The sequence below is a fragment of the Lonchura striata genome, chromosome 15 (assembly GCF_050655825.1).
Source record: "Lonchura striata isolate lonStrDom1 chromosome 15, ASM5065582v1, whole genome shotgun sequence".
NCBI lineage: Eukaryota > Metazoa > Chordata > Aves > Passeriformes > Estrildidae > Lonchura > Lonchura striata.
In genome coordinates, this window is record NC_140717.1 from 5,940,726 (window position 1) to 5,967,480 (window position 26,755).

At 43.6% G+C, this 26,755-nt stretch overlaps 2 protein-coding genes across 23 annotated transcripts in view; one reads left to right on the top strand and one right to left on the bottom strand.

Annotated features, from left to right (window-relative positions):
- Positions 1-5,905, bottom strand: part of SFI1 (SFI1 centrin binding protein) — a 26,510-nt gene extending 20,605 nt beyond the window's left edge. For 2 of the 16 annotated variants that reach the window (XM_085593022.1, XM_085593021.1), the window contains exons 1-3: positions 2,111-4,292; positions 1,114-1,293; positions 7-78 (exon numbers count right to left, since the gene is read on the bottom strand). In XM_085593022.1, coding sequence (XP_085449148.1) covers positions 7-78; positions 1,114-1,293; positions 2,111-2,145 — 287 coding nt within the window. In that variant the 5' untranslated portion in view covers positions 2,146-4,292. The other 14 variants (XM_085593012.1, XM_085593014.1, XM_085593017.1 and 11 more) reach the window with 14 other exon arrangements.
- A 167-nt stretch (positions 5,906-6,072) lies between these two features.
- On the top strand, positions 6,073-26,348 carry EIF4ENIF1 (eukaryotic translation initiation factor 4E nuclear import factor 1). 7 transcript variants are annotated; one of them, XM_021549959.3, is made up of 19 exons: positions 6,073-6,226; positions 6,681-6,804; positions 9,947-10,020; positions 10,816-10,943; positions 11,492-11,772; positions 12,383-12,584; positions 13,681-13,856; positions 15,368-15,503; positions 15,841-16,020; positions 17,907-18,136; positions 19,032-19,103; positions 19,468-19,651; positions 20,100-20,179; positions 20,548-20,687; positions 20,863-20,947; positions 22,013-22,145; positions 23,254-23,598; positions 23,811-23,975; positions 24,488-26,348. In XM_021549959.3, exons 2-19 carry the CDS (start codon positions 6,709-6,711, stop codon positions 24,712-24,714), a joined length of 2,934 nt encoding a protein of 977 aa, XP_021405634.1. In that variant the 5' UTR covers positions 6,073-6,226; positions 6,681-6,708; the 3' UTR covers positions 24,715-26,348. The 7 variants fall into 7 exon arrangements, with proteins under 7 accessions (XP_021405634.1, XP_021405636.1, XP_021405638.1 ...); XM_021549961.3 differs by having other exon boundaries at positions 23,317-23,598; XM_021549963.3 differs by having other exon boundaries at positions 23,536-23,598.
- The last annotated feature ends 407 nt before the right edge of the window (positions 26,349-26,755 follow it).

Here is a 26,755-nt window from a genome sequence, read left to right on the forward strand (position 1 = left end):
ATCTACCTGGCTTTGGAAGGGAGAACTTGTCCAAATGTCATTTTTGCCCACAGATAAAAAAACTTCCTTGCTAGGTATCTGGAATACAAGGAAAGATTAGTTACCTCTGCACTCCTCTTCTCCAAACTCACAGGCAGTAGTGAAAATAGGAATTTTTATTCTAGTTTCAGTAATAAAAGTAACGGTCTAGTTTTCAGAGATCAATGCATATATGAAATATTTAGACCCTGAAATTAGTACCTGTAACAGAAGAATTCCTAAAGCATAAAGAGGCCCAAGCATCATTGCAAAACTTGAATTGGGATGTACTTCTTTAGGAATGCTGGGTAGCCAAAAAACACTCTTCCTCCCAGTGATAGCACTGAGCAAGGGGCTGGCCGGCTGGCAGCCCTTTCTGAGGTTTCAGTGTGGTAACATCACTGCTTCCCCCAAGTCAACCAGCTGAGTGCAGAATACTTGAGCCAATCTATTGTCTGGCCCTTCCTGAAGCCAGCAAATCTTCCTTCTTCCCACCTCCCCTCAGCAGTTCCACATCTCCACAAGCTTCTCCCAGCACCAGCTCAGCTCACTAATGTGTTGCTGTGACACTATCACCCTTCCCCTCTTTTTAAATCCCAGTGGAATTAGCTGAACTAGCTGGCACATGGAGGCTCCTAATAAGCACCAAAGGCTTCACAAGGTGATTAGTTAAAGCACACAGCCAGGAAGGGCAGCCTCACTCTTTCAGTAGGTCTGAGCTGCTCCAGCTGCTCAAAAAATGATGGGCTTTTAATCTCTACACAATTACATCCCACCTTTGTCAAGATTCTTTCAACAAACAAAAGCAGCAAATAAAAAACACTGGAGGAAGGCAGGAAGAAATCATTACACCTGGCAGTATATAAAATAATATTCTTAAATAGCCATTTTTAAATTTACCTTTGAAAGTAAAAAATGTGTGAAATCTGACTGTCAGCCCTTGTCCTCAAGTAACCACAAGGCATCCTCAGAACTGTCTGCCATGGCCATGAACTAAAACTTCTGCTGTAACCTACACTGCTACTACTAAACCCAGACATTTTCAGGTCTGATCCCCTGTTCCATTTAGTGAAAAATATGTTTTGTACTTATCACCTGCTTTGGAATTTTTTTAACTTTCTTCTTTGACTCTGGGTATACACATCTTGACCTGGCTTGTCATGACCTCTGTCCTGAAATACATGTGTTGCAGGCTGGGGAGCAACAGATTGTCCAGCTGCATGAACTTGATGCTCAGGTGGTTGCTGGGTTTCATGCATCATCAGGGATTTTGAACTTAAAAGGAAAGAAGAAATATTTTGTGGAAAACTGTATTACCTCCAAAGAAGTGGCATTATTTCAATAGCCTGGTCTGTAGCAAAGGTATCTAATCAAACACAGAACATGACAGCTACAAAATGGTATAAACATTTATTGTTTCTTTATCAGGTGTTTTTCAGTATCAGGAATTCTAAACTTTCCCCAACACAACCAGGAAGATACATTTCAGTGCAATCAGGTCACAGACAACTCTTTTCTCCTCTAAAGTTGAAATGAGAAATCACTGAAATGCCTTTGTGTGCATACAAGGTGTCTTGACTGAGAAGTTCTGACTGTGGTTTTCTGCCTTTTAGTCTCAAACACATCAAGGTATTCTGCCTACTGCTGACAAATTCTCTTGAGCTCTAGCTCTGAGATTTCTATTTTAATATAAAATGCTCTTTAACAAGCTCTTTCCTAGTTTTGTTGCTATTTTAAATGTTTCTCCTTAAAACAAAAAAAAAACCCCTGAAAAATCTCTTCCTGTTTTTACATATTCACCATTAAAAAACAAAATTAGACCTATTTTTCTATCACGGTTTACTTTCACGTGTAGTTCTAATCTGAAAAATAACAAGTGTGTTTTTATGAATTCTAAATATTTTTTCTTGGTAAATTTCTGAAAACAAGGATAAAAAAAAAACTATGCAGATAAAACTTGCTGCACCAGTTCCATTGAAGCTTCTTTCCCAAAACAAATGCTGCCACCACCCTGAAAATTTGCACATTAGAAACACAAACACATTCTTCAGTTCCAGAAGAGCCAACAGAAGAGGATAATCTGAAATCTCACCCCAATGAACTCCTGAACTGAACTAGGGAAAACATGGCTGCAGCCAGAAAAAAAAGTTGTTTTCACAAAGTGACTGGAACAATGCAAGTTTCAAAAGTTCCACGGAATAACCACTATTAACAACAAATCACTGGGAGGAAATACAGTATTTTTTGTTTATTCCAGTAGGCTGCAAAAGAGTTAAAAAAAAAAGTTAATGGAAGAAAACAAGACCTATATTTTGTGTGAGAAATTCTTGTTCTATAAAATATTATCTGAATGTTTTCTGAAAGGGGTAGGCCCTGTCCAGCAGACAGCAGGCTCTGTTCACATCAAGATGTGCAATTAAGGCAACTCTAAGGCAACTTTATGCATGTTTGAAGGAGTTTCAGGCACTTTAAAACTGATGCAAAACAGTTTTCAGCACAAGTTCTTGTACACACCTATTAGACCCAGCTCCCTTTAAAACTATTTCATCTGCCCCAAAGACAAACCTGGCCTGACCATATGCAGTGACATTATACAAAGGAATTGAAAAAAATCCAACCTGTGAAGTTTTGTATGAAAGTCTAAGGTGTAAGAGTATCTATATAATTTTCCAACATATGTACTTTTATTTCTGTATTTGGAACACTGTTATGTGCTGCATATATTTAATGATTACAGCCTATGTCCCCCAAAATTTATGGCAAGTGACCATGAAAAATAAGAGTCAAAGGATCATTTATTCCTTTTAAAGTCAGAAACGGAAAGCATGGGAAGAAGAGAACATGGAGTAAATCTGTGGCTGGACAAACAGCTGTGTCCAAATACCTTATGTTCCAGTATAGTATCTCAAGCTCAAGAACATCACTTTTATAAGTAAATGTTGAGATAATGTAAACTCACATAAAGTTGTGTTTCATTATCAGTTTGGGGGTTAGGTGTTCATAGTTTTTTACTTTGATTTTAAGAGCAACATTTTCTGGCTAACAAAGTTCCATAGAGACTAATAAGCCCTTCTGTGAGAATCAGTCAACCTTCTTCTGTCCCATGGAAATCTTAAGATGTTGTAAACATAAAGTAAATTACAGCTGAGGTCTTTAACAAAGTAGTTTCTTATTACTGCTTACCTGCTCCTGAATTTCCCCATTTCACTGTGGTTCTAAGCCTACAGTACAAATGCACTCTCTGCTCTGCAATGTTGTTTAGTAACTTTGGACAAAGCATGAATTGGTGCCTGTTACTTGTGATGAATCCATCACATGGATCTATGCTAAATGCAGTCTGTATCATAAAAATGACATGTTTCCACTCAGACTTATGCTGCACTCAAACAGCATCATGCAATTCCAGATGTTTAACATGAAAATCCTCTGTTTGTCTCACTTAGCAACACTGTGCTGGCTTGATGTAATGGTGATAAAGTTATAACCATATGAATCCTAAGACAGCAATTCTGCCCACCTAAACAAAACTGTGCTAGAAAGGTGCTGTAAAAAGTAAACTACTCCAAGTTATGTGCCTCTACTTAAAAATAAATACATAACCAAGGGTGACACCATCAGCAGCTGATTCCTTTTCACCTGTTGGTTTCTTTTTTAAAATACTATGCTCCTCTCCTTCACAAGCACTTAGAAATGAAGGTAGCTCCAACGAGAACTTCTCCATGCATGGAATCCTGTGGCTTCCAAAGGTCCTGGGAAGAGTCAATTCTGTGGAAGCACCTGGAATTACGGCCAGGCATCTCCTTTTAAGTGTGAGATCCAGAGTGGATTTTTCTATAAGCATTAGTTACTGTGTGATAGAACCCTCTGCCCCCCCCCAAAAAAAACCAAAATCCAACCCCTCCCCCCTCCCAAAAAAACCTAAAAAGCACCGAAACTAAACAAAAAAGGCTTAAAACCAAAACCAAACAGAACCCTACAAGATTTTTCTGGAGTTTTACTACATGAGATTCCTTCCAGCAGGTATCTATACCCTGAACCCTGTACAAACACTTGGAGACCCACAGGACGCTGCTCCACAACCCCGCCGTGAGGGACGGCGGCAGCCGCCCCCCCCCGCTGACGGGCGCCACAGAACCCGGGACTGGGGAAACGGCACCGGCACAGGAGATGGGCGGAAAGCAGCGGTGAAATCCACAGCAAACGGGAGAGAAGCGGAGGGAAGGGCAGCAGCGCCTGAGGCGGCCCCGCCATGAGGGGCAGGAGCTCCCGGCCCGCCCCTGAGTGAGCGCCCCCGTGCGGCGGGGCGGGCGGGCGGGCGGGCAGCGCCCCCGTGCGGCGGGGCGGGGCGGGCGGGTAGCGCCCCCGTGCGGCGGGGCGGGGCGGGCAGCGCCCCCGTGCGGCGGGGCGGGGCGGGCAGCGCCCCCGTGCGGCGGGGCGGGCGGGCGGGCAGCGCCCCCGTGCGGCGGGGCGGGAGGGCGGGCAGCGCCCCCGTGCGGCGGGGCGGGCCCGGTGTGACCGGCATTTACCGACCACGAGCACGGACCGGCCCGCGCAGGGAAACGGGCCGAACGGCGCGGCAGGGAGGTGTTGCTGCACTTGGGAAAAAACTGTGTTCTGCCACTTCTGCACCACTGGATATATCTGCTGTGGGCATCAAGTAACACGCGCCTGTGGCAGATGTGTCTTTGGGAGCCAAAAAAGCTGTTTTAGCCCAAAATAGCGACGTGCACAAAGGTGACAGTGAAACACAACATAGTTCAGGCCTTCTCAAAGCCTACAGCATCTCGTAACAACCACTCAGCTCGAGGCTGGTGGCCCACTGGTTGCCATGGAGTCTTCTTGTGTATTTGTTTGGAAAGCACTTGTTAGCTTCAGAAGACTTGGCAATAGTCCTGTCTCATTAATAATGGAGCACTTTGTCATGAAAAAAACAAGAAATTTATTTCTCATATATTTCTCTCATTCCATAGGTAACCAGATTTTAATTATAGTATTCAACTTCATTACAGATCAGGGAAGAGAATACCTTATTCACCAGATCCTACATGAAATTCGTTGCTCCTACACAGACCTCACTGCCCAAGGTGTTTGGAAACTGTGGCCCCGCTGGGTTCCTGCGGCAGAATGAATGCAAGTGCCGGGGACAGAGCTGTGGACAAACGGAGCAGGCGATCTCGCTCAGTAAATTCCTTAAACTGATGTTGAAAACAATGTCTGCTCTTTATTAGCAAAAACTGAAAGACTTTTCCGGTGCCTCCGAATAAGCTGCTGCGCTCACTGCACCAATCTAGTCCTGCTATCCCACAGGGATGGCAGACTCCAACGTGACAGGAGCCCGGGCCGGGTTGAGAACACCCTGTGCCCACACTGCCGGGCTGGGCGGCGGGCTCAGCCGCACCGCCCCCGCCACCCGCGGGAGCCGGGCCGCGCTCGGCGGGACGCGGAGGCGCTCCCGGGCAGCGTCCCCGAGCCCGCCCGTGAGCGCGGCGAGCGCGCGGGGCGAGGGGAGCGCCCGCCGAGCGCCCTCCCGGCCCATCTCAGCCGCCACCACCCCGCCGCTTCCCGCGCTTCTCTGACCCCGCGCTGCCCCCGAGGCAAGCCGGGCACGGGGACACGGGGACACGGGCACAGCCCGGGACAGGGACGCGCCGGTCCCGCCGCCACCCCGCACATGGCGCGCACCGCATCCCGCCGGTGGCCGCCTCCCCCGCAGGGCTGCCCGCCCAGACTGCCTGCAGGCCCTCGGCGAGCCGCGCGTCTCTCCTCACCCACCGCACCGCTCGCAGGCTGAGACGCCGTTTCCGCGGGCGGCCGGCGGCGGGGACGCAGGGCGGGAGCGCAGCCCGGCCGCCCTCAGCGCCTCCCGCCGCCCATTCGCGGGCAGGCGGAGGGCGGGGGAGCCCCGGCGCGCGCGCCCGACGCGCCTGCGCGCGGGGCGTTAAATGGGTGCGGAGCGGGCGGCGCGAGGCCCCGGCTACGGCGGCTGAGCGGAGGCGGCGCCGGGCGGAGCGGGAGCGGCGGCGGCGCGCGGGGCTGCGCGGGGCGGCCGGGGCTGGGGGGGCGGCGGCGGCGGCGGCGCCGGCCCGGGGCGCGTGCGGCCCCTCAGTGGGGGCGGGCGGGGGAGAAGTGGGGCCGGCGGCCGGAGCAGGAAGCGCCGCGGGCGGCGGTGAGGCCTTGAGCGGAGCGGAGCGGCGCGGGACACCCGCCGGTGAGTGCGGCCGGGCGGGGATCCGCTGAGTCACCTGCCCCGCTGCCGCCGTTCCCCCCCGCGGCTCCGGTGCCTCGGGACGGCGCCTGGGCCGAGCTGCCCGAGCGGCGCCCAACCCCTCAGGGCCCCGCGGGGTGCGGGGCTGCGGGTCCCGGCGGCCGCGCGCCCCGGCCGTGCCCGCAGACCGATTTTCCGATATTCCGGTGTTCCTTGTGCCGCAGCCGCTGGAGCGCGGGGTAGGGCTGGCCGCGCTGCCCGAGCGGCTCGGAGCCTTCAGCGGGAGCCGCCTGGCTGGGCCGGGGGAAGGGGCAGGGTTGGGAGGGGACGGGCGCTGCTGGGGAGCGCGGCTCTACTTTCCTGTGCCCAAGTGTTAATCTGAGTCAGGCTGGAAGGAAAATGCACCCTCTAGAAAGGTACGTCTTGAAATCTGACGGGTTGGTTTTGTTTTAATTAGCTCCGCGGTCAAAGGCTTTGAAGTAACCATGGATAAAAGAGGAGGTGCAACAGAAACTGAAAATGGCGATGCTTTCCTGGAGCTGAACAGAATTACAACTAAATACCCACATCGTTACACAAAGGTCAGCTCACTCTCCTTTCATCTCTGAGTTGTGTGTGTAGGTCTCCGTCACAGGAGTAGAGTGGGAGGTGGAGGGAAGCAGTGAGGTGAAAGCTGGAAAGCCTTTGCCTGCATTAGGGTTTACACGGTGGCATCAAACGAACAGCTTATTAAATGTGATGCAGTTGTGCAATCTTGTCCTCGATGCGCATTTGATTCCCACCACTTTATCTTAGTATCTGAGCACCCCATAGCTTGTGCTGAGAGATTATTGTAGAGACTGAAGTATGTTGTTCTACCAGCTTTCTCAAGTACTTCTTCATAGTTCTGTTTTCAGCAGTGTTCTTTTGAGAAGTTGACCAAAACTGTTTTCTTGCAGTAGGTGCCATTTCATAGAAAGGTGTAGCACTCTAGATGTTATCAGGATCTCTCATATGTTTGCTGGGTGCCTTTTGTAACCTTAGAATTGCTCATTTTTGATTGCTGGAAGCTTAAACAGTTGTGACTCTAATCAATGCTTAGTGTTCACAGGTGCTTTTGTTTAATTATGATGCCTAAATATATGTGTGAGTGGAAGAAGAAGAGCCAAATAACTTGCAAGTAAAGAAAGATTGTTCTAGTACTGAGTTTGATATACTGTAGGGTTTAGGAATTCACATCTTGTTTGGGGTTTTGGTACCACTGCTGAAAAATGCCTTTGGGAAGAGTCCGTAGTTGTAAGTGATTTTTCCCATGGCAAGCTGTGGGAACAGGTGGTCATTGATTTGTGAAAAGCTGTTAAGATACTTTGCAGCAAACGGCCTGAAGTGTGGAACGGGTGAGATAGTTTACTGCTGCTGACTGTGTTATCTTTCTTGAGGAATTCAGAGCTGTTGGCTTTTTAGTAGGTTGTTTTTTAAAGAAAAAAAATTATCATTGTGGCTCTGTTCTGTTGACATAGTAGAGCTCTGGCTTATTTTAAGTAGACATCAACAATAAACCACGTACTTCAGAACTGGCAAAACTTCTTGGCAAAGCTTTTTAAATCTCTCTAACTTCCTAAAAATGATGTGCCCTTAACTTTTGAGGGTGTGAAGTATACTGCTATTGAGACCTAGGTAGTTAACTAACTGCTAAGTGAAAGAGAAGAGCCGTTTTTAAAGCTCCCCTGCTGAAAAAGTGGACTCTATTCTCTTTCAGTCTTGTCCAAGTCCTCTTGTGTAGTAACTGAATTCAGCTTCAATTTCTGTTCTGCTTTTTAGAGCAATGCTCCGCCCATGCTGGTGGGGGCTGTTTACTGAAAGCAATGCCTTACTAGCTTCAGCTTTATTAATTCAGTTTCTGACCAGGATAAAGCTGCAGAACTAGTGTCAAAAGGTGCCTAGTCTTGTTTATCAGTTGGTTTCCAAGGACCCTAAATCAAGAAATACCAGAAATCAGTCTGTGTTAAAATACTTTGCATTATGTAGTTTCTTTAGCTGTTAAAGCTCAAATATTTTAAGATGGTGAGGTAATGAACATTGTAGGGCATTTTCATGTGTTCCAATTTCCTACTAATTAGGGGTTGAGGGAACACTGTTTTGGGGTATGTGCTGCCGATTTGGAAACAGGGGTGATTTCCTTTAATGGTTTATATTCACTTACTACCACTAGGAAAGTATCTGGCTCATTCTATGAGTAGTTCTAAGCTGTTTGCTTAAAACTGTATGATAACAGCTAAGCACACTTTTCTCCCCCCAGCCTGCTTAGAATGTATGTGAATTAAACAAAAACCCCACACATGGAAGTGCCAGCATTTATCTCCTCTGTTACAGGAATGCTCTACAGTTTAACCTGTGTCTTTTCTAGTTCTTGGGAAGCTGTTCCCCCAAGGGTGCACAGCTAATGAATGAAAGGCAAGAAACAATTCAAATTTTCCTCACTTGAGCGGAAGAATTGTGATAGGATGTGAATGAGAGCCTGTGGACTCCCTCTCGTGGCCAGCAAAACAACCTATTCCCAATCTGGTGATGGACAGGGCTGGTAATGCTTGTAGTATCTGCACCAGGCTCTGATAGTATTACAGCACTGATGTTCCTCACAGGTTGAGATTTATTTTGGGAAGCTGTGGGCAGGGAAGTCAGGCTCCCTTTAATGGCACTCTTTTTGCTGAAGTCTAATGCAGGCTGATGTTAAGGTTTTATCCAGCTACCAAGTTGCCATCTAGAGCAAGTGTCAAACTCACATAGTTAATTATCTGATTTTAATCATGTAGGAAAAATGATATAAAAGTTCTGAAGGATGTTGTATTTTTGGGGGGAAAGGGTGAAGGGATTTCCTTCAGTTTGGCTGATGTGTGGTGTCTGCTGTTAGGATTTCTTCATCCTTTCAGCTGCCCATTTATCCCTGGACAGTTCTGAATCAATTCAGCGCAGTTGGGAGTGAGGCAGGTTGAAGAAAGGGGATTTTGGGAGAATGAATAAGTGTAACTAGAAATGTGCATCTTAACTGCAGCAGAGTTAATGCTGATTTAAAGCACTGATGGTCACACTATTAATAATGCTTTCTGAATGTAGCAAGCTGCAGTGAGATTGCACTGGTTGCCAGTAAAGTGACTGATTGCTGAGGGTGGACAGTGGTAAGCTAATGGCTGTTCAAAGCTGGTAGAAAGTGGGAAAATAAGTTATCATTCAGCATTGATTTGGTGTTGGGTGGAATTGTAGAACACGTAACTTAATATCTTGGAGTTGTGGTGGTCAGAAATGGCAAGCTTGTCTAGAATTCTCAGATCTACACCAGTGACTGAAATTGTGCTAATGCTTTTTTACCTGCTGCACCACAGCAATTTTGATTCCTTCTTGAGAAGTCGCTAGCTCTGATGTCTCTGATGCTTGTGTTGCTTTTAAGCTGAACTGTCTAGGAAAGTGAATGCATAACCATTTATGATGTGAGCAGCCTTGGAGTGTTCATGAGAAACTGAACCTGGCCTAGTAAGACTTAGTGCTTCAAATAAGTGTTTAGTCAGTGGCTACTGGTAGAACAACTGAAATATAAACTTTCAGTGCTGCATTTCATATATTGGGAAACCTGGGCTGTCAAAACACTAAATTGAACAGGCAGTCTGGAATAGATGGTTTGAGTCACTTAAATTTTGTCTCAGTGTGAATTGAAACTCATGTCTTGATTGTTTTAATTTTTTTTTCTAGGAGGAATTGCTGGATATTAAAGAGCGTCCCTACTCTAAGAAAAGACCTTCTTGTCTTTCTGAAAAATATGACAGGTATTTTCTTGGTTATACAAAGGCTATATACATTTATTTCAAAATAAAAGTTTAAATTGCAAAAATCACTTAGCTAATAAGTGCTCTGACATTGATGGGAGGTGTACATGCCACAAAGTTCAGACTGCTACAGAGTCCAGTTTTAAGAAGTACTAACCTACTAGGAAAGGCTCAATGCTCTGGCCAAGGATTTTGCTCTTTGAACAGAGATTATTTTCTGCTGGATCTCATAACTTCACACAACACAAGACTTTTACAGACTTGCAGGAAAAAGTACCAAGAATGTAGATGGGTGTGTGTGTGTAGCACAGACTGGGTCAGGCTGTAACAAGCTGCCTTGCTTAGTGGATTACTCTCCCATGTTGTCACTGTACCTCAGTTAAAAAATGGAGGTGAACGTTCTTGGCTGGTTTTTGCAAGTTCATTAAGCAGGAGTTTCTTTACTATTCAGATAAATTTATTGTACAAGTGTGAGATTGATTACCCAAATGCTTAAGAGCAGCACCATGTGATGCACTTGAACTGTTTTTCAGTGTACCAGGCAAGCTTCACCAATAACTAGTCTTTTAAAATCTGATACTGGGTAGGTATTATACTTCCTAGCTGTTGCAGAAGAGATCCAAATGCTATGTGTGAAGTAATAAACCATAGTACAGCAGATTTAAAAGTTGGGCATGAAGGATAATTCACTTCTACAGGTTGCTAACCAGTGAATTCTAGGTTTCCAGAAGCAGCATTATGAAATATTTATTAGACTACAAGGTAGCAAACAATCCTGCAATTTTATTTTCCTAGTGATGGTGTCTGGGATCCAGAGAAGTGGCATGCATCTTTATATCCAACTTCAGGAAGAACTTCACCAGTAGAAAGCTTTAAAAAAGATTTGGATTCAGATCGGACTTCTCTTATGCGCAGGATAGTAGGTGAGGTGTTCTACAGCATATTGCTCAAAACTGAACCTGGGCTGTTGGCAAGACCTTTCTGTTGGGGTACCACAAAGGAGACCAAACAAAGTCTCTGAAAATTGTTTGACTGGAGAGGATAAGTGTCAAAGAAATCTTGATGGTTTCAACTGGACTATAGCAGGTTTTCTGGTAACTATTACCTAAGAACAAACCTGTGCAACAGTCATATCCTCCTATCCTTGCCATGTAATAGTGAATACATGTGTCAAGTGCAAGTGGGACAATTTCCCTGCAACTTGAGGCTGAGCACTTAGAAGGTCTATAGTGAGAAAGCAGGTACTTCTAGGAGACCACAGTAGCTCCTCAGTACGCAGCTGTAAATTTTTTGTTTGCATTTCTTGTGGTCTCAGCTAGATCAGCTTCACAGAGATAAATCTTGAGCATTTTCCTTTAGAAGCGCTGGGATAGCAGCAAGGCTATGGAACAGAAGGCTGCTATACAGACAACTCACTTGTCTTTGCTAACACATTAAATGTAGTGCTTTTTGTGTGGTCTTTGACTTGCAGATCCAAGAGAGCGAGTGAAAGAAGATGACTTGGATGTAGTCCTGAGTCCCCAGAGGCGAAGCTTCGGGGGCGGCTGCCATGTGACTGCGTCGGTCAGCTCCCGGCGGGCGGGGAGCCCCCTGGAGAAGGACGGCGACGGCGTCCGCGTCATCGGCGGCCGCAGGATCGGCAGCGGCAGGATCATCTCCTCGAGGAACTTCGACAAAGACCATCGGGGTGGTGACTCCAGGGACGCGAGAGACCGGGATCGTGACAGGGACTACAAAGATAAACGCTTCAGGGTTTGTTCCTTCTTTTCCTGACTGTATATTCAACTGGGGAGTTTGGACACCTGGGCACTAAAAGCACCAGGGGCAGGTGAGCTGCATACAGCAGCTGAGTGTTCTGTGCAAACAGGCCCTTTATTCTTAAGGTGCGAAGGGTGTTTCAAAACTTACATTCCTTCAGAGAGCTCACAGGGATGTATGTACTGTAGTTTATCAGACAAACCCTGCCTGTGGCTGATTTTTACTAGCAAGAGGTTCAAAAGTCTAATAGTTCATTTGTAGTTCTTCACCTGGCAGTTGTCAACAAGCATTGTCTTTAACCTCAGCAAATGGGAGTTTTCCATGCTTCCAGGCTTTTTTTAATACTTTTTTTAATTAAAAAAAAAAAGGAACTGATAACTCACAGGCTGCAAAATTGATTTTATGGAAGCACTTGTAGATCAATAGCTTTTGGTGTAATGAAGCAGAAATTCAGCTGTGAAGTTTAAATGTAAAATCTTACAGAACATACAGAGAGGTTGTATACACACTTTAAAATATCCAGAACTGGTGAAAGTGGAAGTTGGGGAAGAATCTTAGGAAGCAGTATTTTATGAAGGCTAATATTTTTAATATCCCTCTTCAGAGGGAATTTGGTGACAGTAAACGTGTCTTTGGGGAGCGAAGAAGGAATGATTCCTACACTGAAGAGGAACCTGAGTGGTTCTCTGCTGGGCCTACAAGTCAGTCTGAAACCATTGAGCTCACAGGCTTTGATGATAAAATTCTGGAGGAAGATCACAAAGGGAGAAAACGTACGAGGCGACGCACGGCCTCTCTGAAAGAAGGTAAGGGCAAATCTCACGAAAGCTCTGCTCTTCTGCTAGTGGGGCAGATTGCTGGCTGTGGAGGTGACTGTTAGAGATCCAGACAAGTGTAAATGAAAACCTTTATCTTAAGCTTGCATGGCTTTTGGACATCCTGAAGCCTATAATGGTATTAGTAATCTGAAGGATCAATTAGGTGATAAATTACTTTTATTTTCCCAAAGAGAGGTGAGATTGAGAGTCTGGGGGAAAAAACTTGGCGTGGATGTTGAATTATATCAGAAGTTGATAAGTTATTCTAAAGGTCTTGTTCATTTCTACATCCTGCTGGGTGCTGAAAGCTCTGTTTAAATTAAGCTAATGCTCTGAGGTACTTGAAATATTTTCTTTCTTATGGTAATACTAACATTAGGAGCACTGATCTGGGCATACATCTTCCAGTAACACAGCTTTAAATTGAATTAGGAAACTTGAATTTGTGTGCAGTCATTGGATGATTAAAAAAAAAATTCAGTATGGTGAGAGAGATGACTTTTTAATGCTAGAAATTCTGCAGGTGGACAACATAAGTGGAGTGTAGTGCAGTTCCAAGCACAGGAGTTTGTAGCCAACTTTGTCACAAATTTTTTGCAGTGCCCTGTGCAAGCTTGGTGAGAAGTCTTTAAAGTGAGAAGTGTCTTGCTCCTGGTGAAGGAGAAGCAGTATTTGTCATATGTTGACTATTAAGAACCCATGTCAAGAAGGCAGGAGCTGCCAGAGGATTCTTGATGTAAAAACAGCAGCAGCTGTTGACTTTCAGCAACAGCTGTATGTGGTTGGTGTGGCATAACAGCCCAGGCTGATCAGGATGCAGTTTTGTGCATGGTTCAATGGCAATTCTTATTTTTTTGAGCTAGATAGTCTTACCAGACTAGAAGCTGTGTGCTAGGAGTTGTAGTGGGTGCTGTTTTCTCTTGCAGGAGCCAGTGGAGTGTAACTGATGAGGTATCAGCTGGGGGCTGGGTTCCTTTGGGCCTGTGCTTCTAATCCCTGGGCAAGTGCATTGGCTGTCAGGCACTGTTCCCACAGGAAATCATCAAGTTCAGTGATTCAGCAGTCACTTGGTTTTCTTTTTAAGGCATAGAATGCAATGGTGGAGTGGCAGAAGAGGATGAAGTGCAAGCTGTCCTTGCCAATGAAACTCCAGCAGATCAAGAAGTTCCTAGAGAAGCTGTTCTACAAGAACCAGCTCCAGGAGAATTTGACTTCAATGAGTTCTTTAACTTGGATAAAAGTGTTCCTGGCCTGGCTTCAGTGAGTTTTCTGGGTTTTAAGACTGGGTATATTTGTGAGAAGGATTTTTGCTGCAGCTGCATTTTGTGAAAGTTAAAACTCCTTGCACTGTGGAAGTTTCTTTATGAAGTGTGTAAATTTAAGATGACTTTGCAGAGACTTGGCTTTGGAGTGTTAGGATGTTTCTGCCAAGGTGTTATCCCTGGGACTGGCTCCATCTCCAAAGTGTTTGAAGCAGACTAGCTGACTATTTTTCCTTTCTTTTGGTCATTCCTTGAAGGCTCAAAATTGACATTCTGAATGGATCTTATTTGGAATTATTAAAGATATGTTCAGAGAAGATTCACTGTACAAATTTAGTCTAGCTGAAGACAACCTTTTCTATCTAGGTCTGGGAAATGCAACAAACAGATCTTCTGTGCAGACTTCCTGGCAGGCAGTGAGCCTGGAGACACTAGTGCCTGAAAGGATGTATGCCTGAAAGGGTTTGAATCTTTATTACTTAGACCTTTAAGAGGCTAATTAATTTTTTAGAACTATTACTCCTGTGTTGGATAAACACAGCCTTCCAATTCAGTCAAAAGTCAAAAATTGTGTTCCAACTGCAAACAAACAGACATGATTTAGAAATGCTGAGGTTAAAAAAAATGGACTTCTGACCTAATTTTCAATCTTTAATGTGGACAAGCTGACTGCATTAGAAAAGAGGCATCATGTGGTGCCAGTGATTTGACAAATAAATGGAGGAGAGTTCATTCTCCCTATAGAAGTTGTAAATGGTTCTTTAGACTTGATAATCTAATTTTCAGCATATGTGCAAGGTGGTGACTCCTTTTAAAAGCAGGGATTTCCCAAGTGAAAAAAACTACTGACAAAACAGATGGGCAGATGTTACAATTTGTAATAAAAGAGTTCTTTGTACTGGTGATATGTCTGTGACAAGTGTTACCATAGGTTTGTACATTTATTGTCTTAATTCTTCTAATATGTTAGAGTCAAACAATCAAAATCAAATGGAGCAATACTATTTTTTAATCTTTTGTAAATAGTGTTGAGTGTTCCTTGTTTAAGAAAAAAATGAGTTTCTCTGAGAGGAAGAAGCTGCTCTTCCTTTTGTCTAAAGGGAAACACACTGCTTGAAACTGCATCTGTGCCAATTGAGCCAGGCTTTAACTGGGTACTGTCTTGCAGGATAGGAGAAGTTTTAGTTGGAGTTATACTTTTGTAATGCAATGTTTTTTAAATACTTGGAATTCTTTTGACACTTCCACATTAAAATGGTGTAGTTAATGGCCTTTGGGTGCTCTGACTGTGCTTTTTCAGTTACAGTTTTACTGTGAGTAAATATTTGGTATCAGAGATGTATGCTGGGTTATGTTAACTGTCTGCAGGAAAAAAGCACATCAAAGCTTTGAAACTCTGGGAGCAGCATCTAGTTGTCTGTAGCAGAAGAATCTTGTTTGTACAGTAAAGATAGTCAGATGTTGCTGATCTTGCTTATGTGAAGATTTTTTCTTTCTTCCCTCCCTTAGATGATAGAAGATGTGCTGGGGGAAGGTTCAGTGTCTGCCAGCAGGTTCAGCAGGTGGTTTTCTAATCCCAGTCGTTCTGGAAGTCGGTCAAGCAGCTTGAGATCTACCCCTCATGAGGAACTGGAGAGGCTAGCAGGTAAGGCTGCAGGACAATGCAGGGTCAGGTAGCCTCCTTCCACATTCTTTCTTACACATTCAATAAGAAGATGGCAGATAAGGCTTTAGGACAGTGAATTCACCCACAGTTTCAGCACTTGGCATTCTTTTGGAAGCTCTTAGAGTGAGCAGCTGTAAGTTCTCTTTTAATAAATGTTCTTGTCAGTGCTTTCTGATGACTCTCCAGCTGATCTTGGGCAAGGGGTGTGAGGCATAACTTTGCAGTGGCATGCTGAAGTTGGTTGCCAGTGTGTGTTCATCTTGAGCCATTGGGTTGGTAAACTGATGTCGCAGTGCTCCTGGTTTTGCTGTTTCAGGTCTAGAGCAAGCCATTCTCTCCCCTGGCCAGAACTCTGGAAACTACTTTGCTCCCATTCCATTGGAAGACCACTCTGAAAACAAAGTGGACATCCTAGAAATGCTACAGAAAGCCAAAGTGGACTTAAAACCTCTTCTCTCAAGTCTTTCAGCCAACAAGGAAAAGCTTAGAGAGAGCAGTAAGTGCCTCTTCAGCTATTGTCAAGTTCTTGTGATGCAGTATCTCCCAACAAGAGGCTTGGTATTCTGGAAACCTTAACAGCCCAAATCCAGGAGTGTAGGCAGTGTTACAGATTTACTTACAGTATTGAAAACTCAGTATTCAGCAGCTCTCAATTGTGACAATATCATCACTGACTCTTTTCATCCTAATCACAGGATGACATCACTTTATCAGACTGCTTTAGTGGCCAGAAACAATTATAAGATGATGCAAGTCTTGGTCTGAGTTTCCAGCTTTGTGTATACCATTTGCAGTTTTTTCATACTGGTGACTGGTAATGTCAGCTCTGAAACTGTGGCATTTAAACTCTGGCTTTACCAAAAAACTGACAGTGTCAGTCATCCTTGACAGTGTCTGTGATGGATCACATTGATCCATTAAATTTCAGTATCTAAGAAGTTGCAAAGTGGCCTGAGAATGGGATTGATTTTTTTTTTTTCCAACGGTGCCTCCAGCTTAGGAATTTGCATGTCTGTGCCCATAGCATGCATGGAGTGTACAAAATGCATGTGTTCTGTGAAATCTCGAGTTCTAATTCCAAAGTGGTTTCTCTTTGGCAAGCAGCATGTATTGCCATGTAAACTGGACTGAAGAAAAAGTGATGCCCCTCTGATTAGTGTGAAGCATTTAGGAAGGAAAGCATCTAAGCACTGCAAATATTCTTAAGCATCCAGTCTGGGAGTAGGGCGTGTTGGCTAACATGTGGAGAACTTCCTTAATTTCACTTTTAAAAGATTTGTAGTTCTATTTCTGTTCTGCTTAGTCTGACTTTCCTACTAAAAACTTTTTCAACTTTGATCCTCACAAACCAAGGATGAAGGAAAAAAAAATCTGTGGGGAAATTTCCATTCACTCAAAAGTACCTGATGTGGGGCTCTGCATTCCCACAAAATGCTGTACAGTTCTTCAAGTATTGTGGAGTTTTCAGGTCATTTCCTCTCCACCGACTTCATATTTACTCATGTTCTATGCTGCATGTCTGCATTATTGTTTCTTTTTCCACCTCCTTGCCCAAATTTCCAGTAAATCTTATTTCTTTGGGCCAACATCTGCAACCCATGGCATGCTTCTGTCTCTTCTTCCTTTTCTTTTAAGGTGTCATACCTTGTGATGTGTGTTAGCTGATCCATAAAGCATGTTTAGCCTTGATGTCAGGCACCAGTAGGTGTTTATGTACGTGTATATATACATATGCATATACAGAAAAAGGTACTGCTGAGAGCACTGTACCTTGTGCTGGTTATGCCAGTGAAATCTTTCTATAAGATGCTTTAATTCTGAGCAAAAAATCTACTTCATACTTTATGCACACTGAGCTTAAGTGTGTAACTGAATCTCTAAAGTATCTAGATTTTCCAGGTATGTATTCTTTCTGCTTATGATAGCTTCAGAAATTTTACATGGCTTGCACTATGGCTGTAAAACCATCTGATCTCCTGCCTGGAGTATAAGATAAATGAAACTTTCCTAATTAAGAAAAGAAGCCAACTCAATCGTCACATGAATATTCTCTGTTAAATGCAGGCAAAGTTGTAAAATGTAGCAACAACATTTCTTTCAGGATAAATGAAAGAGTGAGAATTTAGTAGCTGAAGTCTAAACCAGTTCTTGTAGAATCTTACATGGCAGTAGTTGTGCATGTCAGTTCTCTGAATTTGAATATATTAGAATGTCAGTCTAAACACAGATCAGTCATGGATTGACAGCTACTAGCAGTATCAGAAAATAAGTTTTTAGCTATTCCTAGTTTCCAAACAACTTCTATTCAACTCCTGCACAAGAACTAGTAGCTCACTTGAGAACAGAACTGTGGTTTACCAGTATTTCTCCTGTATTTCTCAGCACATTCAGGAGTTGTACTTTCAGTGGAGGAAGTTGAAGCTGGGCTAAAAGGTCTGAAAGTGGATCAGGAGGGGAAAATTGCCACTCCCTTTATGGCTGAGCAGATGGAAGAAGCCCTGAATGTCAGTGGCTCCAGACAGATGAAGAAGGATGGGGATATGACTGCGTTTAACAAACTCGTCAGCAGCATGAAGGCAAGCGGGACTCTGCCTTCACAGCCCAAAGTCAATGTAAGTGCAGCCAGTGGCTCTGCTGGCCTGTGTTTGCAGGGGGGCAACAGCCAACCCTTACCTGAAGCCCAGATCATTTTAGTGACCTTTGTTTAGTAGAGGTATGTCAGTGAATAATTTATTATTTTGGACTTGACTTCTAACAGCACTTGTACTAAGAGGAATCTGAAGTGAGCACTTGTTAGCTGGAAGATTAATATTAAACAACAGATGATAGCAAGGTTCAGACTGCAAGGGATTGTAGGATGAAATTTCATCCTGTCACTAACTGCCTAAGCAACATGCTTGACCCAGAAGCTGTCAGTAAATATTTCTGGCACCAGAAGATACTTCTAACAACCGAGTAGGTCTAAAGCATGTGGTTTTCCTGCCAAACTATGCCCAAGGACTTTTAGACTCATCCCACTTCACTAAAAGATAGTGAAGAATGTAAATTTGCCCTGTGAAGAATTTGCAGATTGATCTCAGACTTAAATCAATACTTTTGCTTCTGGGTGTTTCTTTACATTAACATGCTATTTTGATGCTCAGAAGAATATCTTAAATAATTTCTTTAACATACAAACACTTTTTAGTTTGTTATATACTTTCAGTTAACCAATGGCTCAGTATTCCATCTCCACTTTACACAATTACATAAATTCATATATTTGACCCAAACTTGAATGAGGCACAGTGAAGTACCTGTATGCAATCTAGCACACAGGGCATTTTTCTTGGGGGAGCTCTGTGAGCCAGTTCAGCCCTTAACTTTGTTGAAATTTTATTTGGCTGTTGCATAAACAAGTGTTCTAACACAACAGATGAAATTATTTCTGTCACTAAAGCAAATGTAGATAGTTTCTTATTGAGCTTGGTTGTATTTATGTCTAATTTAGTGTTTTCATTTTCTTAGCAGAGCCTTGAAAGCCACTTAATGTCACCTCCAGAGATGTCAGGCCAGCCTCTGTCAAAGAATATTCTGCAGGTATTCTTACTGGGGAGAGGAAAGTACTTTAAAGCATATCCCCAATGGGAAAACAAAAATTATTTGAAAATAAGGCATTTAAGGCAATTATGGTATCATTAGTCTGACAAGATACTATAAAGAAAGCGCTAGGGACTAGATCAGTTTACGTAAAAATTTGTCTTGTCATATTATTTCCTGTAATTACAGCTTGAAAATGAAAAGCTTGCTGAGTGCCTAATTCTGAGCAAACCAGGATTGGTGTATCTGGTTGCACAAGTCCCCTTGTCTCTAAGTTGCTATAAATAGGGCAGTCTGTAGTGTAGTAAAATGAGCTAGTTTGTGTAAATTTGCCATATTTTGAATGTCCTTTCTTTATTCTTAGGAACTTCTTGGTCCACCCATTTCCAGACCTGCTTCATCGAATGTCTTAAGTGGCCTGATAGGTGGTTTGGAGCCTGCAGCCTCTCTGCTGACACAGAGAGCCCCCTCTCCCCCCATCCCACCCGTGTTCCCCACACGAGCTGCTTCTGCAGATTACCTGCGCCACAGAATCTCTTCACCCATTGGTGAGACTGGTTGCAAAGTGGGTTCTTATTACTTGAGGGTTTTTTAATACTGCTTTACAGAACTGTAAAAAAGTCCTGGCACTTAGTGGGCAGCTAGGGCAGTGTCTGCTTTTTGAGTGCTAAGTGCCCTTTCATTTACTAGTCTCTAATGCTAAATTCATCACCCAGACCTCACAGTGAGTTCTGGTGAGGAATAATGTGCTCAGCTACTGTGTAAGAATAACTCCCAAGGACTGCTTGGCCATTTGTACTACAAAACACTACCAGGAACCTCTTTTGTAGCTCTCCAGCTCTGTGACAAGGAAGAGATGTAGCTCTATGTAGATTTAAGGGGTGAGCTGAGAATCTTCACAATGAATCCTTAATTCATGTAGCATTATTTTACTTTGGGATATGTATTGAAAGAAACTGTTAATACTTTTAAATACAACTGTTTTATATTCTTTAGGTTTTGGACAAGGTTCTCAGCAATTGCTTGGTGATCCATTTCCAGGTGTAAGGAAGCCCATGAGCCCAGTTGCTGCACAGGTTGGATGAACTGCTTTTTATTTAATATATTTGCATGCCTTTGTCTTCTGTGGTCTAGAGCTAACTTGTGGAAACTCGTAGCTGTTGCACACAGATGTTTGTGCTTTGTTAAGTTTACTCTGAGTGTGAGGATGCAAAGTCAAATTTAATACAGTCTCAAAACCTCATTGCAATTTGGCTCACCTTAGAGTACCTGAAATACAAAATTTTTTGAAACTTCTATTGCCTGTTAATAAAACAGAGACTGTTGATGTGCAGATGGTGATGAAGGCATTAGTAGCTATAGCAGTCAATCTTCTGTATCTTAAAAAAAAACCCAGCCAAATACAGGCTTTGACTTGTGTGGTTTTTATCCAACTGTACCTCAGATGAGTCCCCTGGAGATCCAGCAGGCTGCATTAGAGGGACTGGCACTCCCACATGACTTGGCCATACATGCAGCAAATTTCTATCAGCATGGCTTTGGTAAACCACAAATGGACAAAAGCAGAGATGGCTACAGAAACAGGTAAGCACCTGACTGCAAAATATAAGGGGTATGCTGTTAACTGATTTTTTAATGTGAGTATTGTATTTCACTAGATACTAGCACTAGTCACTCAGGATTGCATTGGTTCTTGGCAGTGCTGCCTTTGATTCTGTGCCAAGAGCAGAGCTGTTTCTGACTCCCTGTCCCTTCACAGGCAGCAGCGAATGACAAAATCCCCTGCACCAGGACACAGAGGGAATGCATCTTCTCCAGCCCCTGCAGCATCCATTACGAGCATGGTCAGTACCTGATGATCAGTGGTTGTAGGGAGAACTGTCAAAGTGTCTGCAGTTACCAGATTACAGCAGTAATCTGTAATCAGCAGTAATCAATGGGAAAAGGGTTTGCCACTGAGTTTATCACATCCATGTTGTATCTGTGGCCAGGTGATACAGAAATAAGTTTTCCTTCATGCTTAACTGAATGTCTTCACCTTGGAAAAGGGCCTTTTCTGACCACTGTCTTCCTAAAACTGAAGAAACACCATTAGTGTTACCTTGACCTCATGTTCTAAAACCAAATGAAGGTGATTATGAAAACTCAAGCCGTCATATTTTGGTGCTTAAATTTTAAGAAGACAAGTGCTGAAAGCCACGAGATGCTTTAGAGAACAGTGTTTGGGTATGAAGTGTTTGACCTAAGTGTCTGTGGGTTGAAATAATGTCTAGGTGCTTCAAGGGTCACTTTGAAAATGAGTAAAAGCTCAAAGCCAAAATCTGTCTTTAGTACTGTGTAGAATGCAGTTTTGATCTAAATTTTCCAATTAATCATTCAAGTTCTTGCAGCTCAGGGCTGATGCAGACCATCACCTGCCAAGTGAAACAAGTAATACAGGTTTATATTCCAAATCAGTGACTTGCACAGGTGCTGTGAAACTCTGAATGGGGGAAAATCCAAATGAGGCAATAGTTGTCTGCAGAACATCAGCCCTGAGTTAATGCAGATGAAGCAGCTCTACAGGAATTCCTATGGAGTTGCTCTTCTGAACCAATAGCAAAGAGAAAACAGCTGTAACTTACTCTACAGCTCAGCTGTTTTGTTTTAAGCCTGTTAAGGTACCTTTAACTGAGGACAGCTGCAGATTTTGATATTGGACTTGCAAAAAAATGAAAAATAAATGTTTAAATTATAGAATAAAGCTATTAAACAAGGTGTGAAGTAAAATCATGGGTACATAGCAGCTGATTCAAAAGAACTTTAAATGGCAAGGATGTGCTAGAATTGGTGTCCTCCCACAGCTGAGATATTGTGGCCTGGATAATGAGCACTGGGTGAGGCACTGCTTCTTACTGTGTTCTCTGCAGCTGTCTCCTTCCTTCACACCTACCTCGGTGATTCGCAAGATGTATGAGAGCAAAGAGAAAAGCAAAGAGGATCCAGTTTCTGTGAAAATGAAAATCAGTGATGTTAAAGATGAAAATCAGAGACCAAATGAAGGTATTGTAATGGCTTTAAATTACCACAGACAAAAGGGATTTGGAATAGACTCAGATTGTCTCAGCACATAATACACCCAGGCTACCTTTAAACATTCCTGATCTGTGGAGATGAGGAGGAAGAAGTGAGGGAGCCTATGGGAGGAGGGGCCAGAGCTATGGAGGGAATACTCTTCCAGTAGTGCTGGGGTTTAATCTCTATTTCCTATAAATTTCTGAGCAACACTAAGAGGGCTGGACCATAATTGTTTGCAACTTTTCTTGATGAACAAGCACAGTGACAATAATGCTTCCACAGCTCTCTACACCAGTACTTGAAAACTTACTTGTCTTGAGACAATTGAACAGTCAAAGCTGAGACCAATTAAGCTCTTAAGTGTAGCAGATCAGGGAAGCATTTTGTCACCCAAACTGATGTAAGAGGTTGTTAAAGGGAAATGCTCAACACCAGTTTCCTGGCCCAGTCAGACTGATGTGGCCAATGGCCATGGCATTGTGCTTCAGCACTGGTAGCGGCAGAGGCAGCTTGCAGTTCGTGGTAGCAGTCCAGCTGAAATACCTCCACTGTAGTAGTTGATGCCAGGGTATTTCAGGCCTTGTCTAACTCATCTGGATGGTCTGTGGGAGTAGCTTCTGGAGGTGCTTCAGTGTTACAAATCTTGCTAAGCAGATGTCAGATGTAGAAGGCTGCTGTTAACCTCCAAACACAGCTAAACTGAAAAACCACGTTTGGCCAACTTCTGGCACAACTCCAACTTATCTTCTCTAGGGAGGATCTCTTTTACCTTTTATCACCTTTGGCACTGACTCATCCACGCTGCCAGTTCAATATTCCTAATAAGGAAAAATAAGAATTAAAAGTAGAGTTACTGCTGATTCTAAAGTAATTTAAATTTCCTGTACAGGGATTTCTGTGGAACATTCCTTCTCATTACTCTTTTTGAAATAATTTGGCCATAAGCATTCAGAAAAAAGATGCTTACTATTAAATATGTATGACTACAGTTCAGCTAGTTCTGGAACCAAACTATCAAATCCAATCATTAAGCTCTAATTTTCATTAGGTGCAATCTCTAGCTGTGGACTGTAATAGCTGTATTCAATTCTAGCTACAGATAACCTACTGTCTAGTTCTGTGGAGAATGCAGATCAAGGAACTTTGCCCACCTTAGGTACCAAACTACCTGCACTGCAGCGCTCTGCATGTTCCACACCTCTTACCCAAGCAAATCGTTGCACCAAAGAGCAAGACTACAGGCCCAAATCAGCTGGTAGGAAGACTCCTACAATGGCCTCCCCAGTACCAGGAGGCCCTTTTCTTCGTCCTGTTCATCAAGTACCCCTTGTTCCCCATGTACCACTTGTACGACCTGCTCATCAACTGCACCCAGGATTGGTCCAGAGAATGATGGCACAGGGGGTCCATCCGCAACATCTTCCTCTGCTGCAAGCAGGTAATCCATACTTTTCTTTCCTGTTTGTGCATGTTCTCTTTGAGACTGTGTTAGGAGCAGCACAAACTGATACTACTGGTAGTCTTTATTATATCAGAACTTACCTTCAAAATCAGACAATAAATTCCAGCCCATCTAAATACATATGTTTTGTTTTGCATTAAGTTCCTTATGCTTATCAGGTAAGAAGTTTTCTTGCTTGTGTTCAACAGGTATGCTTCCTCCTGGAGTGGACCTATCTCACTTGCAGGGAATATCTGCTCCCATCCTTGGCCAACCTTTTTATCCACTACCAACAGCAAGCCATCACATCTTAAATCCACGCTCGGGGACACCTTTGCAGCTCGCCATGATGCAACAGCAGCTACAACGATCAGGTAGGCTAGACCAGACAGCAGGAGTGTGACTTCTAGAAAACTGTTTTCTGGGGTGTTGAGTGCACTGTGGTAGCAGGAAGCTACTTTTAAATTGAGTTATTCATGATCACTAATATTGTGTGGGTCTCGAGTAGTTCGGGCCAGTGCAAGCTGTTATGCCAGAACAAAGTCCAAGTTAAGTGTTTGGTTTCAGAACATGTGTTGCTACTGACAGATCTGACTCTTGCAGCATGTGTGCAGGCTTTCAGCTTTCTTGGGCCACAGGCTACCCACCTTCTGCAGGGAAATGCTATTTGATCCTGGTCTTCCCTTCAAATCCGTCCGTGTCTGGAACTGGCAGTGTCAGGCCATTTATGGGAGTACTAATGAAAATAAGCACGTGGTACCTGGACTTCCTGGGTCTCATAGAATGAATAAAAGCCACATTCAGCTCACATGCCTTATCAGGTGATAGCTCGAGGGCAAATCTGTGCTGGGTGTTACTCCACCTCTAATAGCTTTACATTTCACAGGCTCTGGAGCACAGGGATCACCTGCTGGTGCACAAACAACCCCTCAAAATGTGCTGCCTCGGACTGGATTATCTCACGGGCACACACAGCTTGACCATCGCCCCAGCCAGAGAAGTGGCTCTCCCATTGGCCTTGCAAAATGGTTTGGTTCAGATGTCTTGCAGCAGCCTCTTCCATCCATGCCATCCAAAGTCATCAGTGTAGATGAACTGGAATTCCGGCAGTGAACAGTGACCACTGGGTGGAACACTTGCGATTCTTTAGACTGGATGGGAATGTCCATAGTCAGGACTTCACTTCTGTTTGGTTTTTTGGGGCTTTTATTTTTAGCACTCCTGTGCAGAATTTCCTTTTGAGAGACTAAAGCACATGGCACCTGTCCTGGTCTCATGTCTGCATCAAGACTAAAGGATCCATTATGGCTTGAATAGTGAAGCCTGAAGAAATTTAGATGCACGACAAAGCCAGTTTAATCCTGGAAGTGTCTATTTTTTTTGTTTGTTTTTGTAAGATATGTGAATGAATGCTGATATTCTCTAGTGTAGAGGTAGCAGCTATGGATTCCTTCTGCAGAAAACTACATGTATAGACCCTTCTGTACAGATTTGTGTATAAACAATCTTTTGTACATACACACCTAGAATAGCCTTTTTGAATCTATACAGCTGTACATAAGAGTAGCTGATAACAGTTGAGCTTTAGTTGTGCCTATGGTTTGGACCTTTCTCCATTGTACGTGTGGGACTTTCTTTAAGATTAAAGTTGCATATCCTAAGTGTGAGTGAACAGGATGAAGTTGCTTTGCCTTTTCTTGCTGCTCATCTCTAGGTCTCCCTCTCACATTTTTCTGTCATGTACTGTGCACTCAGTGTAGCTAAAATTCAAAGTAAAAGCCCACATCTTGCTGTCTATGTAACAAAGGTCTGATTCCGTGTGACTTGCCACCAAATTAGAGAATTGTTTAGTCTTCAAAAGCCTTGAGGATGGAACCTGGTGCAGTCATGATAAATCCAGATCTTCAGTCTGTAGGTATCTACTGGTTGTTGCTCTTTCAAGAGGGCTGCTGCTGGTCCTTATTTAGCTGCAGTATTTTCCTTGTTTTAATCTTTCAAGCCAGTTACTAAAGGTCATCAAAATGGAGCCTTGGAATCCTCACCCTTCAACTCCTCAGTCATAGCTGTGGATATTCTGTACTGCCTTCAGTGCTGTTCGTAGAAGGGAGTCCCAAGTACTGTCCTCGATCTAGTATGCATCTGGTGATGCCATTACTGTGAAACTTGCCTTTGGAGTCGTGTTCTGTGGCTTGAAAGGGGGAGGATGGGGTAGTTTTGTGATCTTACTGTGTATATTTGGTTTTAAAATACGATGTTCCTTTTAAGCCTGTTTCACTTCCCTGAACAGTTAAGTGTTCTCTTCCATTCTTGTGCATGGTTCCTCACTTCACTCCCTCACTTGTGTTGAGTCTAGTAGTGCTGTCATGTCCTACCTAGCTTAGGCCATTGTGCTCTTTTAAGAGGTGAAAGTAAAACCTGAACTCTCACAGACTTGCTCTTTCTTAGGTCTCACTGAAAGCAAAACCAGCAGCAGGGAAAAAAAATCACTTGTCTGTATTTTATAACCCTTGCCAGTGTGCTGTGGTGCGTTTGTTTCAGTCCAGCAGAGACTGTGTTGTATGGAAATAGCAAGCTGCAATCTCCAACGTCGAAGCTGTTGGAGGTCACCCATACTTCTAGTGGTTGTTCCCAAAACAATCCCTGTAAAACATGCAATCACCAGCTTGTCCTTGTAAGATTGTTTTCATACTTTTTTTAACTTGACACTTTCCCAGTAACATTCTGTAAATAAAGTTGATTCTACCAGCTCTCTGTACCAATTGCTCTTGTACTAAATCATGTCAGAATATTGATTGATTTTTAGTACTGTTCTTGTGGGTAAGATGAACCTGGGTTTGAGTTGAGATACAGAAAATGTCAACTAGTCCAGGGGTGGGGAGGATCAGTCTGCTTTGATAAGAGTGACTGGCCTCACTGATGAGCCTGGATGGAATTGCTGCATTTAAATGTCACAGCTAAGTGTGAGGAATGAGGCTCAGTGTATTCGAACTTGTAGAACTAACCAGCTCTAAACAAAGTGTGAATGTGAGAAAACAGCAGTGAAACTGAATCTGAGCAACAGCCTCATCTTCTGCCCCTTCTATTCAGGCACATCAACCAAGCAGCCCTGCAGCAGTTCACCTCACTTCTGCAGGGATTGGGAAAAAGCACAGTT

Bases quoted from the DNA above. Each gene is read 5' to 3' on its own strand.
- EIF4ENIF1 (XM_021549959.3), top strand. From the start codon at position 6,709: ATGGATAAAAGAGGAGGTGCAACAGAAACTGAAAATGGCGATGCTTTC. The intron at 6,805-9,946 runs GTCAGCTCACTC...TTTTTTTTCTAG, and splicing joins ACCCACATCGTTACACAAAG to GAGGAATTGCTGGATATTAA. The intron at 15,504-15,840 runs GTAAGGCTGCAG...TTGCTGTTTCAG, and splicing joins GGAACTGGAGAGGCTAGCAG to GTCTAGAGCAAGCCATTCTC.